The sequence below is a fragment of the Engystomops pustulosus genome, chromosome 3, assembly GCF_040894005.1.
Source record: "Engystomops pustulosus chromosome 3, aEngPut4.maternal, whole genome shotgun sequence".
Classification (NCBI taxonomy): Eukaryota; Metazoa; Chordata; class Amphibia; order Anura; family Leptodactylidae; genus Engystomops; species Engystomops pustulosus.
The window spans coordinates 106542907-106559448 of NC_092413.1; the positions used below are offsets into that span (position 1 = coordinate 106542907).

Below are 16542 nucleotides of genomic sequence, written 5' to 3' on the forward strand. Positions count from 1 at the left end.
AGTAACCGTAAAATAGTAATATAAAATATTAAATATAAAAAGGCTTGTCTTTTAACCTGCACTCCAAATGCAAACTGGTGACTTGATAAACTGGAGTTACCTCGCTTTTTTGGGTGATCCAGGGATGCACCTTATGTACAGCTCATGGTGTCTTGTGCAGCAAAAGACACCTGTCCACTACAACTGATCAGTGACTGAGCAGTTAAGTGCCATAGACCGGCTGAGAAACTAAACTCCTTATGGAACATTTTCCTTTTGCAAAGGCACAGAGAGTTAGAGGATTTTTGGAGGCTTAAAAACATGGCTGCTTTCTTTCAAAAACAGCTCATCTTCTGACCATGGTTAATGTATGGTTTTTCAATTAAGTTCTGTCAATTTAAATACAGCTGAATTGCAATACCAACAAAACCATGGTCAGGTGTGGCATGATTTTTTGGAAGAAATCAGTCATATTTTCCAAACTCCAGAAATCCACTTGGCCATGATTGCTCCAATAGAGATTCTGGGGAGGAAATATGCTAATAGATTTTTCTGAGTGGGATAAGTAAAAATTGCATCAGTGCTGCCTTGAAAGGCAATTTCATTACTTACATCAATACATGACTTACAAGAAGTCTAGTGACATGATGTGTGATAATAGCCAAACCAGTGTATTTATTCCAAAAGGAATGGACTCCCAAATGTGAACAGCGCTGTTTCTATGTTTTTGCACAACATCAGCACAGAGTAGGGAACTAGTGTGGCTAAGTGAGAGCCATAGACTCCTATCTGGTCTGGCTATTAATCCATCATATAACCCCCAGTGGAGAATGCATGGCCTTTAAAGGGGGTTTTCCATTTCAGCAAATACAATACAATTTTCCAATAGGCTTTCCATATCAATTCCTTACAGTTTTCTAGATCTCCGCTTGCTGTCATTTTATAGAAAGCTTCTAGGTTCACTTCCAGTGGACAGAAACCTGACCATGGTTACACAGGTGCATGGCTCTGATTACTCTATGTATATGCAACATCCCCCCACCGGGGCCTAGCCTTTTCTCGGGGCCTGGAGACAGCCTGGGCCTGCAGTACCTGAGTGGCTGGCGGTTGCGGCCTAAGCACGCTTGTGTCACGGTGCTTGGTATGGGGAACCGGAGGGCTGTCCTACAGCCTGGCAGGTCTCCAGCAGGGTGGTGTTGGCAAGAAATGATGAGGGAGAGACTGCTGTAGCGGATCTCCCTGGGGCAACCCTTTGGTGTCTAGAGTATGAGTCTCTGTGTGGTGGACAGGGTGCCCGTGATGGTGACAGCCGGAGTAGCAGGGACCAGACGGAGGCAGAGGTTGAACAGAAACACTTACAGTTCTTTATTGGAACCGACAGGAACATCAGCAACGTGCCTTTAACAAGATGGTGGAGTACTGGAGAGGTATTTGGAGGGAGCCACAGGATGTAGATCACCAGCCTGGATGCAATGGCAGGCTGGGAGGTAGCTGTGTCCTGGAAGGATGCTTCAGCTTGTCCTGGATTGCTTCAGGTATCACCCTTGAAGGTAGGATGATACTCCTTTCCTCTCTCTCTCTGTCTAACTTGTTCAGACTCTCTGGTCTGACTGGAACTCCTCTAAGAGTCTTCTTTAGAACATTCCTGGCCAGGGGTTTTATTATCTCCCCTTGGTCAGGTGGTGGCTGCTCCTCCAATTACCTCTCAGCTCACAGAGACAGGATGCAATACATGTGATTGGCTGACACATATGACATCACATAAAACAATTAACTCCTGCCTTACCAGGCAGGATCTACCACTGCAAAGTTCCCCTGTGTCCTATAAGGACTATGTAGTGTGATGTAGTGACATGCTGTGGGGCTGACTAGACCCTACACAGACTGCAAGCTACATGGTGGGACGTATTCGCAAACACAGCTCTGCCTTGCATCGGCGAGGGTGTTGCATATATAACAAGCCGTGAACCTGTGTGACCATGGTCAGATTTCTGTCCACTGGAAGTGAAGATATAAGGTTTCTATAGAGTGAGAGAAAACAGTCGAATTGATTCAGAAAGTATATTGGAAAATTGTATAACCTTTTATAATACTAACAATAACACTAATTTGCTGAAATGGGAGTACCTCTTTAAGTCAATCAAGCTTGCTAAGGGTCGCGCTCGCACTTTTGTCAGACTTTCCGCCGTTTTCGGGATTTTTTTTTGTGCAGCTGCGCTAGCTTTAATGCGACACAAGTTGGGGGGGGGGGGGGGTCGGACGATCCGACTTGTCTAGACTGAGCGTGGGATTTAACTTTCAAATTGTGCAGCAAGACAACGCACTTACATGCAGCAGGAAGAAGAAGGTGAACTCCGTCGGACCCAAGCAGGGAAGCGACACATGCAGGATATCGGCGCAAGATCTTAGTAAATCGTGGCAGAATGCATTGTCAGACAGGTGCACCTTCGGTGAACTCCAGCAGCCGAGTAAGTAAATGAGCCCCAAAGACTTGGTAACCACACTGTTTCCAGTTGGGGGTCATCCTTATCGAATAGATATACTGGTCTGGCTATTATCCCATATCATGTCACTAGACATGTTTGATAGTAAGGGGGCTGCCTTAAAAAGTATCATTGATGCAAAGTTTTCCTTATCCCAACCTGAATAACTTATTTGCCTATTTCCTTTCTAAAAGCTATAGACACAGTGCTGCTTCTAGTACTTGAGGTGTCCACATGTTTTAGAAAAAAAGTCGGACTTTGGCTCCATCTACTGCTCAAAACATAAACTGCAATAAATATAAGCATATTGTTATTAACATCTAGAAGAAGTTTCTTATGTCTCCATTTACAGACCCATATAACGGCTTGATTACTGAGAGACAAATTTTACCTCCTATTGGCACCATTTAATATTCCGTGCAAACTACTGGGATGAGGAAAAAATGGAGTTGCCCCAAATTATTTTCGATTGGGTTTCACTATGCATACAAAATGGTGATAACAGATTAATAGTTATTTTTAGGTTTTACTCAGAAATAAAAGGAAGGACATGTGTACATAAAAAACGCTCAGTTACATATAGTAAACTTTGTTATGTAATTCAACAGGATACAAAAAAAAAAAAAAAAAAACACACCACACAAGCCCAACCATTAAAACAACTGTGGTATATTGCTTCCTACCAGAGACTAGAGAAGTTACAAAAGCAAGTTTGCACATAAGCATAGTCCCATAGGTAAAGTGAGCAAAAAAAACAAGCAAGTAGTTCGTACCTGTAAACAGAAGGGAGTGAATCGCCAACTGCAACTCCATCCCTCTCCGTAATGTACATGTACCGCTCTCTGTTACTGTTCAGAGAGGAAATAACCCTTAAAGAGAACCTGTCACCTATAAAAACGGCACCACGAGCAGCTTACTAAAGTAACCTCCAATAACGCTAATGACACTGCCGCGCTGTACACTGGAACCACGCTGGAAGCGGTCCGACGTATTCATGAGGGTGCGGGTTAAAGTGTGGTGACTGTCGCATGAAGTGTGGCTGTCACCGATGGCCTATGGAGTGGGCGGGGCGGTGCAGGGAAGAAACAGCGCCTCGGACCACCTCCTCATAAATATGCCAGACCACTTCCAATGCGGTCCGGCGTTTCTAGTGAACAGCACGGCAGTGTTTGTTAGCATTATCATAGGGTTCCGATAATGCAAGCAGTGTAACACTGCTTCGTTTTTATAAGTGACACGTCCTCTTTAAGATATAATGTGGTCCTGGCATTACCTACCTGATCGAGCGTATGTTCCATTGATTGTTTTAAAATGTTTCCATTCCCTTTTTTCACCATAAACCTCTTCAATCATTTCAGCAGTCATTGTCTTGGTACCATGGCAGGCTCTGTAAAGAAAATTAAAATTGAACTAATAAATGTGTCTCTTTTCCTGCAGCCTATTAATTTATGTGGCACGTGTGAATGTCTCATAATACATTGCTTTTTGTAGGATTTGGCGTTCACATTTGCAGCATATAGAGAACTGCTCAGGTTGTGTTCACTATGAATGGAAATCACATTATATGAATACGGACATCATAGGGAAAGGGGAATCTGTTACCAGCATTTGGTAAGGTAGAAGCCATCATTTTTGCACATCATCTTAAGTTTAAAAGAACTCAATTAAATTACAAAAAAGGGGAAAATGCAAAAAGTTGAAGAGAGTCATATATTACCTGATACATGTCAGACTATGAGATTGCATGGAAAATGCAACAATGCTGGACTCTACAGAACCTACAAGCATCAACTACTGTCATTTTAAAGAGCAGCTTTTAAATTCAGAATTTAGCTTATCTGTGTCTATATAACCAGAGACCCTTCCTGTTGATGTGTCACAACACAACAATCTAAAAATCATGAAAGTATGTTAAAGCAGAAAGCAGGTGATATTGCCCACTTACTGACAGCCCTATATGCATACTTATCATTGAAAGGCAAGTCCATCAATAAAAAGGGACAACCTCAGGAAGCCTAAGCTCAGAGAGAGGAGGGAATGAAATTCATAGCTTACAAATCCTTAAATAATCTTTGCCAAAATATGTCAATCTATATGCTAGTTCATCCACCAAAATGCCGGTTTGTGAGTTATGTAGTGACTCATGTAACTGCTCTAGACGCGTAGTAAAATATGCTTGTATTGTTCACATGAATTTGAAATTTTCTAAAAAGTAGAAAAATGTGGAGGATACCTGAGAATAGTTCCATCCGCTGCAAGTTTAAGAAAGTTTCCCTCTTCCAAATCCAAGACCAAGCCTTTGGAGCTGAAACAAGCAGCAGAAATATGTATTTATAGACAAAGCTTCATTGATTTCATAATCAGGATGCATATTTGTAAAACTTTTATTATATAGCAGCTGCATTACTTGAGTAGTTGGTGCTAAACACACACAAAAAATAATTCTATCAATATTGAAGTGCCGTTATGTAGTTCTATGGACAACAATTTTTAATCGGTTCACAATATGTACAGCGGCCGTCAAAGTGAGATATTCTAATGTGCCACCTATTTACGGCACTGCTTAAAATGGAGATTACATGACATCTAGTCATGCAATTAGAAATCTTGCTCATTTTGCATGGTCCCCACGATACCAGTTTTGAGCCCCTGCATACAAATGGAAGCAAACAGTAAAAGTAAGGCCCCTTTCACACTTGCGTTTTTCACGCACGCTTTTGACGCGCAGAACTTGCATTGCACTCTGACCCATTGTAACCAATGGGTCTTTTCAGACTTGCATTTTTTTTAACGTGCGTTTAAATCTCGACATGCTCTACTTTTGCAAGTCACGGGCGTGAAAAACGCACCATACAAGTCTATGGAGATGCATCAAAAACGCATTGCACTCTGAGACACTTGCAAGTGCAATGCGTTTTTCACGCATCAATTGCCATAGAAAAGATAGAGCTCAGTCCTGAGTCCATTTCACTCGCGTTTTCTGCGCGTGAAAAACGCATTGAAATTGCATCAAAAACGCGCGTGAAAAACTGAGACACTGAACAAACTGACTGAAAACTGATTGCACTCTGATGCAAAATGTGCGTTTTTCACTGACCAAAACCTGATCGCACCCTGATCAAACTCTGATGTGATCTGCAACGCAAGTGTGGAAGGGGCCTAAGTGAGGCCCTAGACCAGAGCATCGGAGATCACGGGAAAGTTTTTGGAGTTGTGTTATTTTTGCACCCTCTGGGGGCCTCTAATGTAGAAGATCAAAGGGCAGCACTGGAGGCATTAATATATGTTCTTTTTTTTTTTCTTTTTTTTTTTTTTTTTTAAAGCAAACCTGACAGTGTTATTTCACATATGAGGTTAATGGCCTACTGCTACAGCTCACATTATAAAGAATTTGACAAAGATATCTGAAGGTTTGTTTTTGGGAAATCACATTTAGAAAAGGTTCCTATCGCTATTAAACGTTTGGAGCCCCACGTCATGTTGGCATGTTTTCAACATGGACTAAATGACTCAAGCTGCTGCTTGAGATTCCCACATAATTTGCCCCAGAAGTTGAATAGATATAGATACCTTATCAAACGTGATTTCTCAAAAACAAACCAGTAGTTATCTTAGACAACTACATTGTTTGTGTTGTATAAAATGGAACCTTCAACAACATGCCATTGACCCGATATGTGAATTCCTTCTGAGAGGTTCCCTTTAAACTGCCCTCTTGCAGACATATTAAATTACATACTGGATATAAGAGAGTATTAGAAAGACAAAAATCAGAAAACAAATTAAGGTCTTTTTTCCTGGATCAGTCCTAAAACCAGAGTAGTCAAACACACAGAACAGATTCAAGTCTTTCCATTACGACTCGTATCTCCACATGTGATTTGTCTGACAATATCTGGTGAAACAAAAACTGATGAAATAATGAAGGTGTGAACGGGTCTTGTTCAGTTTGGAGATCATAGAGAAAAAGGATTACCAGAAATCCCATTCTTCAGCTGTAACTGTTAGCAGATCTTCTTTATAACCTTTTTCAGCCACCAGGTACTGAGCAAAACTATGATAAATTAACTGTCGAAGACAAAAGAAAGAAAAAAAAACATTACACAATCTAGACACTCAACATTTCAGTTTATAAAGAAAGCTGAATAAATAAGACTCACATTGTGTCTGAAACTTCGCAAGAAGGGATATGTTCCATCTACTTGACTCATGACAATCGTGATATGTAGTGATAATTGGATCACGTTATTAAAAAGTATTCTATGTGGTAAATTATTCTTTTCAAAGTACCTTTGTGGAGACCATTTTATATCAAGAAATAAAAGTTATACCAACAATGCCCAAAGCATACCCTATAGATAAAATGAAGTGGACTGTAATGCAGTAACTACAATGAATAAGGATGTATGTGTGGATAAATTACTTTAACCCTTAAAAAGACTCATTTCTGTGTTTTGCTCCCCTCAAAATGTCAAAATTTGCCATTTTTCCATTTACAGAGTTGTATGCTTGGTTTCAGTGTAAGAATTGAACAATTTAGTAACGCCATTTAATATTCCTGGCGTTATATAAAATGGGGTGAAAATGACAAAGGAAAAGGGACTGCAACATTTTTTCATGTCCTTTGTAAGTGTGCATTTCTTTGTGCTGTCAAGGTGCAAATTCCACTTTTTTGGGGTGTCTTAATAGTAAAAAACAAAAAACCATTATCCTCATTTTCCTAACACCTGTAACTGTATTGGGCAAGGTGTAATTTATTTGGTTCAAAGATTTTATAGAGGGCAAAATGGGAAAAAAGCAGGGCATGATACATTTGTAAGTCTTCCATGACATCATTCACCGTTTGGGATAATTATATTTTATAATTTAGTCAGATTAGGATTTCTTTATTTATTTACATAGGTGCGCCAATCAGATCCACCCAGCACCAGCAATCAGGTTTGACTAGCACCTACTGTAGCAGTACCTACTATATTATACAGCATATACAGTGGGAAAAATAAGTATTTGTTATACTGTATTGTGAATTTTGCAAATCTTTCACAGAATGGAGAGGCATGTCATCATTTGAACAGATACAATTTAACTGAGACATCTAAATAAAATGATAGTACCAACTCCACTCGCTGTGTTTTGAAGCAGACAAGGGGAGAGAACACTGTGCCAACCATAAAAGAATGGCAGTGCAAACATCATACTTTGGTTGTACTGTACTGCAAAGGGATGGATGGGGCCAAGTATAGCGACATTTTGGCCAACAACCTCCTTCCCTGAGCAAAAACATTTAAGATGGGTCATGTCTTGGACTTTTAGCATGACAATGACCCGAAAGACACAGCCAAGGAAACGGGCTCCACAGGACGCATTTCAAGGTCTTGGAGTAGTCTAGACAGTCTCCAAAGCATCTCTTCTATTTATATGACCAGAATTGTGTTTCTATGTGCCAAAGTTCGGGAGATAGGACCTTTTGAAGTAAGCCCCCTCCAGCCGGTCAGCTGAAGGCAGAAAGTATAAGGAGCTGCAGAAAATTCATGCACCCTTTGCATCTGAACCTGGGAAATGGTTATGGAGTGATGCTCTACATCAGTGGTTCTCAACCTGTGGGTCAGGACCCCAGTGGGGGTCGAATGACCAAAACCGAGGGGTCGTCTTAAGCTATCGGAGCCGAAATTCTATTGTGTGTTTACTGAAAATTGCATAGTTTGGAGTCACCACAACATGAGGAACAGTATTGCGGGGTCACAGCATTAGAAAGGTTGAGAATCACTGCTCTACATATGTATAACATTCTTTGTCAGTTTCTCTCACAGTAATAGAGACTTCTCAATTCTTTGTAGGTGAGAAATCTAGGGGACTGTAATGTAATGTGCCCTGTACAACACACAGCAGCGCAGGGGACTGTAATGTAATGTGCCCTGTACAACACACAGCAGCGGAGGGGACTGTAATGTAAGGTGCCCTGTACAACACACAGCAGCGCAGGGGAAGTGTAAGGTGCCCTGTACAACACACAGCAGCGGATGGGAAGTGTAAGGTGCCCTGTACAACACACAGCAGCGCAGGGGACTGTAATGTAATGTGCCCTGTACAACACACAGCAGCGCAGGGGACTGTAATGTAATGTGCCCTGTACAACACACAGCAGCGCAGGGGACTGTAATGTAAGGTGCCCTGTACAACACACAGCAGCGGAGGGGACTGTAATGTAAGGTGCCCTGTACAACACACAGCAGCGGAGGGGACTGTAATGTAAGGTGCCCTGTACAACACACAGCAGCGCAGGGGACTGTAATGTAATGTGCCCTGTACAACACACAGCAGCGGAGGGGACTGTAATGTAAGGTGCCCTGTACAACACACAGCAGCGCAGGGGACTGTAATGTAAGGTGCCCTGTACAACACACAGCAGCGGAGGGGACTGTAATGTAAGGTGCCCTGTACAACACACAGCAGCGCAGGGGACTGTAATGTAATGTGCCCTGTACAACACACAGCAGCGCAGGGGACTGTAATGTAAGGTGCCCTGTACAACACACAGCAGCGGAGGGGACTGTAATGTAAGGTGCCCTGTACAACACACAGCAGCGCAGGGGACTGTAATGTAATGTGCCCTGTACAACACACAGCAGCGCAGGGGAAGTGTAAGGTGCCCTGTACAACACACAGCAGCGCAGGGGACTGTAATGTAATGTGCCCTGTACAACACACAGCAGCGCAGGGGAAGTGTAAGGTGCCCTGTACAACACACAGCAGCGCAGGGGAAGTGTAAGGTGCCCTGTACAACACACAGCAGCGCAGGGGAAGTGTAAGGTGCCCTGTACAACACACAGCAGCGGAGGGGACTGTAATGTAAGGTGCCCTGTACAACACACAGCAGCGGAGGGGACTGTAATGTAAGGTGCCCTGTACAACACACAGCAGCGGAGGGGACTGTAATGTAAGGTGCCCTGTACAACACACAGCAGCGGAGGGGACTGTAATGTAAGGTGCCCTGTACAACACACAGCAGCGCAGGGGACTGTAATGTAAGGTGCCCTGTACAACACACAGCAGCGCAGGGGACTGTAATGTAAGGTGCCCTGTACAACACACAGCAGCGCAGGGGACTGTAATGTAAGGTGCCCTGTACAACACACAGCAGCGCAGGGGACTGTAATGTAAGGTGCCCTGTACAACACACAGCAGCGCAGGGGACTGTAATGTAATGTGCCCTGTACAACACACAGCAGCGGAGGGGACTGTAATGTAAGGTGCCCTGTACAACACACAGCAGCGCAGGGGACTGTAATGTAAGGTGCCCTGTACAACACACAGCAGCGCAGGGGACTAATGTAAGGTGCCCTGTACAACACACAGCAGCGCAGGGGACTGTAATGTAAGGTGCCCTGTACAACACACAGCAGCGGAGGGGACTGTAATGTAAGGTGCCCTGTACAACACACAGCAGCGGAGGGGACTGTAATGTAAGGTGCCCTGTACAACACACAGCAGCGCAGGGGAAGTGTAAGGTGCCCTGTACAACACACAGCAGCGGAGGGGACTGTAATGTAAGGTGCCCTGTACAACACACAGCAGCGCAGGGGAAGTGTAAGGTGCCCTGTACAACACACAGCAGCGGAGGGGACTGTAATGTAAGGTGCCCTGTACAACACACAGCAGCGCAGGGGAAGTGTAAGGTGCCCTGTACAACACACAGCAGCGCAGGGGACTGTAATGTAAGGTGTCCTGTACAACACACAGCAGCGCAGGGCACTGTAATGTAAGGTGCCCTGTACAACACACAGCAGCGCAGGGCACTGTAATGTAAGGTGCCCTGTACAACACACAGCAGCGCAGGGGACTGTAATGTAAGGTGCCCTGTACAACACACAGCAGCGCAGGGGACTGTAATGTAAGGTGCCCTGTACAACACACAGCAGCGCAGGGGACTGTAATGTAAGGTGCCCTGTACAACACACAGCAGCGCAGGGGACTGTAATGTAAGGTGCCCTGTACAACACACAGCAGCGCAGGGGACTAATGTAAGGTGCCCTGTACAACACACAGCAGCGCAGGGGACTGTAATGTAAGGTGCCCTGTACAACACACAGCAGCGCAGGGGACTGTAATGTAAGGTGCCCTGTACAACACACAGCAGCGCAGGGGACTGTAATGTAAGGTGCCCTGTACAACACACAGCAGCGCAGGGGACTGTAATGTAATGTGCCCTGTACAACACACAGCAGCGCAGGGGACTGTAATGTAAGGTGCCCTGTACAACACACAGCAGCGCAGGGGACTGTAATGTAATGTGCCCTGTACAACACACAGCAGCGCAGGGGACTGTAATGTAATGTGCCCTGTACAACACACAGCAGCGGAGGGGACTGTAATGTAATGTGCCCTGTACAACACACAGCAGCGCAGGGGACTGTAATGTAAGGTGCCCTGTACAACACACAGCAGCGCAGGGGAAGTGTAAGGTGCCCTGTACAACACACAGCAGCGCAGGGGAAGTGTAAGGTGCCCTGTACAACACACAGCAGCGGAGGGGACTGTAATGTAAGGTGCCCTGTACAACACACAGCAGCGGAGGGGACTGTAATGTAAGGTGCCCTATACAACACACAGCAGCGGAGGGGACTGTAATGTAAGGTGCCCTATACAACACACAGCAGCGCAGGGGACTGTAATGTAATGTGCCCTGTACAATACACAGCAGCGGATGGGAAGTGTAAGGTGCCCTGTACAACACACAGCAGCGCAGGGGAAGTGTATGGTGCCCTGTACAACACACAGCAGCGGAGGGGAAGTGTAAGGTGCCCTGTACAATACACATCAGCGGAGGGGAAGTGTAATGTGCCCTGTACAACACACAGCAGCGCAGGGGACTGTAATGTAAGGTGCCCTGTACAACACACAGCAGCGCAGGGGACTGTAATGTAATGTGCCCTGTACAACACACAGCAGCGCAGGGGACTGTAATGTAATGTGCCCTGTACAACACACAGCAGCGCAGGGGACTGTAATGTAAGGTGCCCTGTACAACACACAGCAGCGGAGGGGAAGTGTAAGGTGCCCTGTACAACACACAGCAGCGGATGGGAAGTGTAAGGTGCCCTGTACAACACACAGCAGCGGAGGGGAAGTGTAAGGTGCCCTGTACAATACACAGCAGCGGAGGGGAAGTGTAAGGGAGTGTGCACAACACATGAAGACATCTAACAATCAGTAAACATCATTCACTACAATAACAACCATCACAAGTACACATGCCACATGTGTACTCATCAGGGCCTGCCTGGAAACCTCTGAGTAACCCTTTCCTTGCAAACAGTGATAATAAACATGTCATGCGATGACAATGGAGTACTTGCTCATGTCATGTAGTCATTTATATTCAGCATTACAGAGTGCCTGTGACAGGCTTGTGGACTTTTGAGGTACTGCACACTTCTAAAACCACCTCCCTGTTTATATATATTATATATATATGCTTACCTTGCAAGATTCCTGCAGCCGATATCGGCATAACGTGTGGTCCAGGTCAAAACCTATGACATCGCAGTCGGAGAGTGAAAAATGCTCACTCATTTTGTTGTGGGGAAGAAGTTATTGTGGTGTAAGCAGCACAGAAACTCAACACTCCAAAAGGTTTCTTATGATGTAAGAGAAGTTTTATTATATGATTGATGCAATCCAAATTGTAACGTTTAGGTCAAAAAGACCTTCCTTAGCCACTGTAAAAATTACAAAACAGACTAAATCAATTCAAAGCTGCAATAAAATGTAATAATACGATACTCTTATCTAACATGGTTTATGCATTGGGCTACAAATAGAGTATAAATGATGTTGTACTATAATATGAATAGCAAATCCAAAAGCTCATTATGACTGGAATATGATAATAAACTGATATAAAGCATATACCAAAGAGGATAATTACTCACCCATAACAAGCAACAAAAGATACAAGGATAAAAATGCCATAAATATTAGATTGCAGTGCAGAAGAATGTGAGACAGAGAAAGATCAGGCAAGATGTTACATTTTATACTCACCTGATTGCAGCAGTACAGAAGATAAGAAGCATGTGTAGAAATACTGTAAATGCTGTCTAAACTAGATGGCATCATAACAAGGCGCCTCACCCGGAAGTAGAGCGGCGGCCATATTGGGACACCTAAATGTTGTTATACATCACTTCCCCCGGAAGTTGACTGGCGTCCATATTGGAACACCTAGGATGGCGCAGGGACCATAGTGAAACACCTGCGTTGAATAGGGAGCCTGAAAGTGGAATAGATTGTAATAGTGACCATATAGGAACTCCTAGAGGGAGCAGTGCACGGCCGTAAAGCTGTATTTCTTCTATAGAGAATAAAATAGCAAGTTGGTACATGTAGGTTTTCGAATATTCATGTTAGTATATCCACAAGATTATAGGACTTCTATTTAGCTTTGCAAGGCATTGCATGTGCCCCTCTCCACCCCTGCTCTCTCGGCTACAAAAATTCCCTACCTTTTTTCCTAAAACACGCAACCTGTCCAGCCCCCAAACATAGTATAATATCTTATAATGCCCCCTGCCTGTGGCCATCCCCACTATATAATACCCCCTTATGCAACTCGGCAACATATAATGCCCCCTCTTTCATTCCCTAGTTTTGTGTACTCCTATCCCCCTCCCCTGTCCTCCCTCATATTGTGGCCTCCTTACCTCCCTAATATTGTGGTCTCCTGTCCTCCAACCTCCCATCCTCCCTCATATTGAGATCTCCTGTCCTCCATCCTCCCTCATATTGTGGTCTCCTGTCCTTCATCCCTCTCATATTGTGGCCTCCTTACCTCCCTCATATTGTGGTTTCTTGTCCTCCATCCTCCCTCATATTGTGGCCTCCTAACCTCCCTCCTCCCTAATATTGTGGTCTCCTATCCTCAATCCTCCCTCATATTGTGGCCTCCTGTCCTCCATCCTTCATCATATTGTAGCCACCTGTCCTCCATCCCTCTCATATTGTGGCCCCCTGCCCTCCATCCTTCATCATATTGTAGCCACCTGTCCTCCATTCCTCTCATATTGTAGCCCCCTGTCCTCCATCCTCCTCATATTGTTGCCTCCTGTTCTCCATCCCCTTTATATTGTGACCTCCTTTCCTTCACCCTCCTTGTATTGTGGCCCCCTGTCCCCTTTCCCTGAGTATTAAACAATAAAAACGTTGTTACTTACATTTCCTTTGTCCCCCCGCAGTCCTACTTCCTCTTCTACGTGGGCTCTGAGATGACTTGGAGGAGCTGGCGTAGCCAGTCAGGAAAGGAGCTACCTCCACACATCTCTGCTAAAGAGCAGGAACAGATGTGTGGATGCAAACAATGGCATCCACCAGAAGTCAGAAGGACATGGTCCTGCAACCTGGAAATCACTTTTATTTCAAATTTGTATGGCTGAAAAAAAGCACTGATTAAGACTAATATCCACCTTATTTTCTCACTTTGTAACAATCAGCATTAAAAAGGGTAAATTTATTTTTTTTGCTTGATTTTTTTTGTTGCTCAAAAAAATTCCCCACAAGACAACAGAAAGTATACGGCCCCCAGCCATTGTTTTTGGTACGAAAAGCGCTGCAGTGTTTAACTTTTTATTGCTATGAGATGTCAAAAAGCCTTTAACCACATTGATCATCTTTCCCAAATCTTATTAAAGCCATCTACCATGCCTTTTTATTATAACGATTGTCTCCACACTTTGCAATGGCTCCAGTGTGAGAGGTTTACTGTGTAGAAGATTCCTAATGTTTTAAAGCTGCCGAAGATATATTAGCTGTGTGTTGGTTTCTCTAATCATGGTTATCTGCTGGATTTCAAGCACTTAAAGAGGACCAGTCACCCCAAAAAAACCCTCCTGGCGCTACCCAATTTTTACCAGTGATAAACTACTAGCTTTAATGGAACCCTACGATAAAATTAGCAGATACTGCAGCGCCGTAGGAACGCCGGACCAAGCTCACAGCAGTCCGGCGTATTCATGAGGGGGCGAAACTAGGAGGGGGACTGCCGGGCTTCATGCAGCTGTCACCACCAGCCTATGGGATGGGTGGGCTGGGGAAGAACCAGCGCATTGGACCTTCCCTTCATGAATTCACTGGACCACTGTAAGCTTGTTCTGAGGCTGCGGTGTCTGCTAGCTTTATTGGAGGTTTCCGTTAAAGATTGAGGTTTAACACTGCTAAAAATTACTTTAGTAAGCAGCTCCTTGTGCTTTTATTTTTGGGTGATAGGTCCTCTTTAAAGGTGTTTCCTGGGAATAAAAAAAATTATATATTGCTGACAGGAGTGGTAGGGCTGAAAAAACAATAAACTTCTTGTACTGTCATCACTAGCAGAGTATAAGACATATATTGGGCCATATTTACTTACCCGTCCCGTTGACGCTGCTGATCCGGAATGTCTGAAGAGGATTCGGAGCTGCCGCGATTCACTAAGATTGTGCGTCCAATTTCCTGCATGTGTTGCTTCCCCCGCTGAGGTCTGCCAGTGTTCACCTTCTTCTTCCCAGTGCATGTGAGTGCTGATCTTGCAACACAATTTGGTTTTTAAATACCGTGGTTTGTCCGAATCAGTGGTGTTGTCCGATGTCCACGCCCCCGATTTGTGTCGTATGCAAGCCGGCATCTGCTGGCCATTCCACACAGTGAGAAGGAGATCCCTGTCCTAAAGAAGTTGGGGGTTCTCGTTCTTGTGGTTGGTGGGCGTCACAGCAGTCAGACCCTTACCATCAGTTAATTATCATCTTGTTATTCTCTAGATTTTTCAACTTGGGACAACCCCTGTAGGCAAGCATATGTCACATTGGTTCAGAAAATGCTGTGGGCATTTGTAGTGGGACACCTGGACCTACACATCTTACCTTGGAGCTTTACATGATTTTCTTCTTTTTCTCTGAACCATGTCACTTTTAGTAAAAATAAAAAAAAAACATAAAAATATCAATATATTCTGCAATCAAGAATTGAAAAAAAAAACACTTTACAGAGAAATATGTGTAGATCATTTTAAGTGTCTATATTTTGCTGACATGAATAAAGAAGGTAACTGTGAATAGCATTTTATTTGGTATTTCTGTTTCTTTCCAGAGCCTTAAGCATTTAAACCCAACTTCTATGTGGCAGTATTTAATTTTGCATCGATATAGGCATTCCCCAACTTGAAGGGGTTTTCCCATGAAAAAAAATTCTCAAATTTCAATCCCCTGTTATTGTTAGCACAATAAAGATCATTTTAACCCTTTACTTCACAATTGTACTCAGTTTTATTGCTGCTTTAGCTTTTATCACACCCTAGACTGGTCAGTGCAAAATCCCAGGGTATGGGTGAGCAGACACATTTGGGCTTATTTACTAAGGTTCTGCGGATCGGTCGGATTTCCCGTCATTTTTGGGATTTGTGCCGCTGAGGCAGGTATTTAGAAGGGGATTGCGACGCCGGCTTTCATGTGACAGAAATAGGGGGAGGGGGGCGGCCGTCTGACAATCCGACTGGTTCGGACTATACAATATTCAAATTGTGTACATATAACGGGAAGAAGATGGTGAACTCCGGCAGACCTGAGCAGGGAAGCGACACATGCAGTTCATTCTCGTCGGACAACGCACATCGGGGAATGCGCCAGGGACGGGTAAGTAAATGTGCCACATTATGGTGCAGCGCCGTACATGGTGCTAGAGTGCAGAGAGCCGAGACAGAGAAAGTCAGCACAGAAATTCAAGATGGTGTCCCTGACCCCAAGTCACAAGTTACAGGGTTGTGTCTAGGAGCATCTGAAATTGTGTGCACCGGGACTTATAGAGACTGGCGGAATTATATCTGTGAAATGCTGGAGTTTTGTTAATAACAGTAAATTAGAGAATGTGTTATTTTTTTATCCAGAGTACACATAAGAAACTTGTCTTCATGGGAATACCCCTTTAAGGACACCCAACTTACAGATGACCTTTAGTTACAAACGAACCTCTGTGCCTCCTGCCTTGTGAAGTTCTCTGGTTGGTGGTAATTTACTTTACTTCAGCCCCAAGCTGCAATGTTCTGCAATTACGCTTT

At 44.1% G+C, this 16542-nt stretch overlaps 1 protein-coding gene and 1 long non-coding RNA gene across 2 annotated transcripts in view; one reads left to right on the forward strand and one right to left on the reverse strand.

Annotated features, from left to right (window-relative positions):
* NT5DC1 (5'-nucleotidase domain containing 1) overlaps positions 1 to 12647 on the reverse strand; it is a 168630-nt gene extending 155983 nt beyond the window's left edge. Inside the window, exons 1-5 of the mRNA XM_072141741.1 lie at positions 12507 to 12647; positions 11943 to 12181; positions 6439 to 6530; positions 4696 to 4767; positions 3740 to 3849 (exon numbers count right to left, since the gene is read on the reverse strand). Coding sequence (XP_071997842.1) covers positions 3740 to 3849; positions 4696 to 4767; positions 6439 to 6530; positions 11943 to 12035 — 367 coding nt within the window. The 5' untranslated portion in view covers positions 12036 to 12181; positions 12507 to 12647. The remainder of the gene's footprint in view (positions 1 to 3739; positions 3850 to 4695; positions 4768 to 6438; positions 6531 to 11942; positions 12182 to 12506) is intronic.
* Positions 12627 to 13971, forward strand: LOC140121748 (uncharacterized). The gene is made up of 2 exons (XR_011854173.1): positions 12627 to 12847; positions 13697 to 13971. It is a non-coding gene; the product is annotated as an uncharacterized lncRNA (long non-coding RNA).
* The last annotated feature ends 2571 nt before the right edge of the window (positions 13972 to 16542 follow it).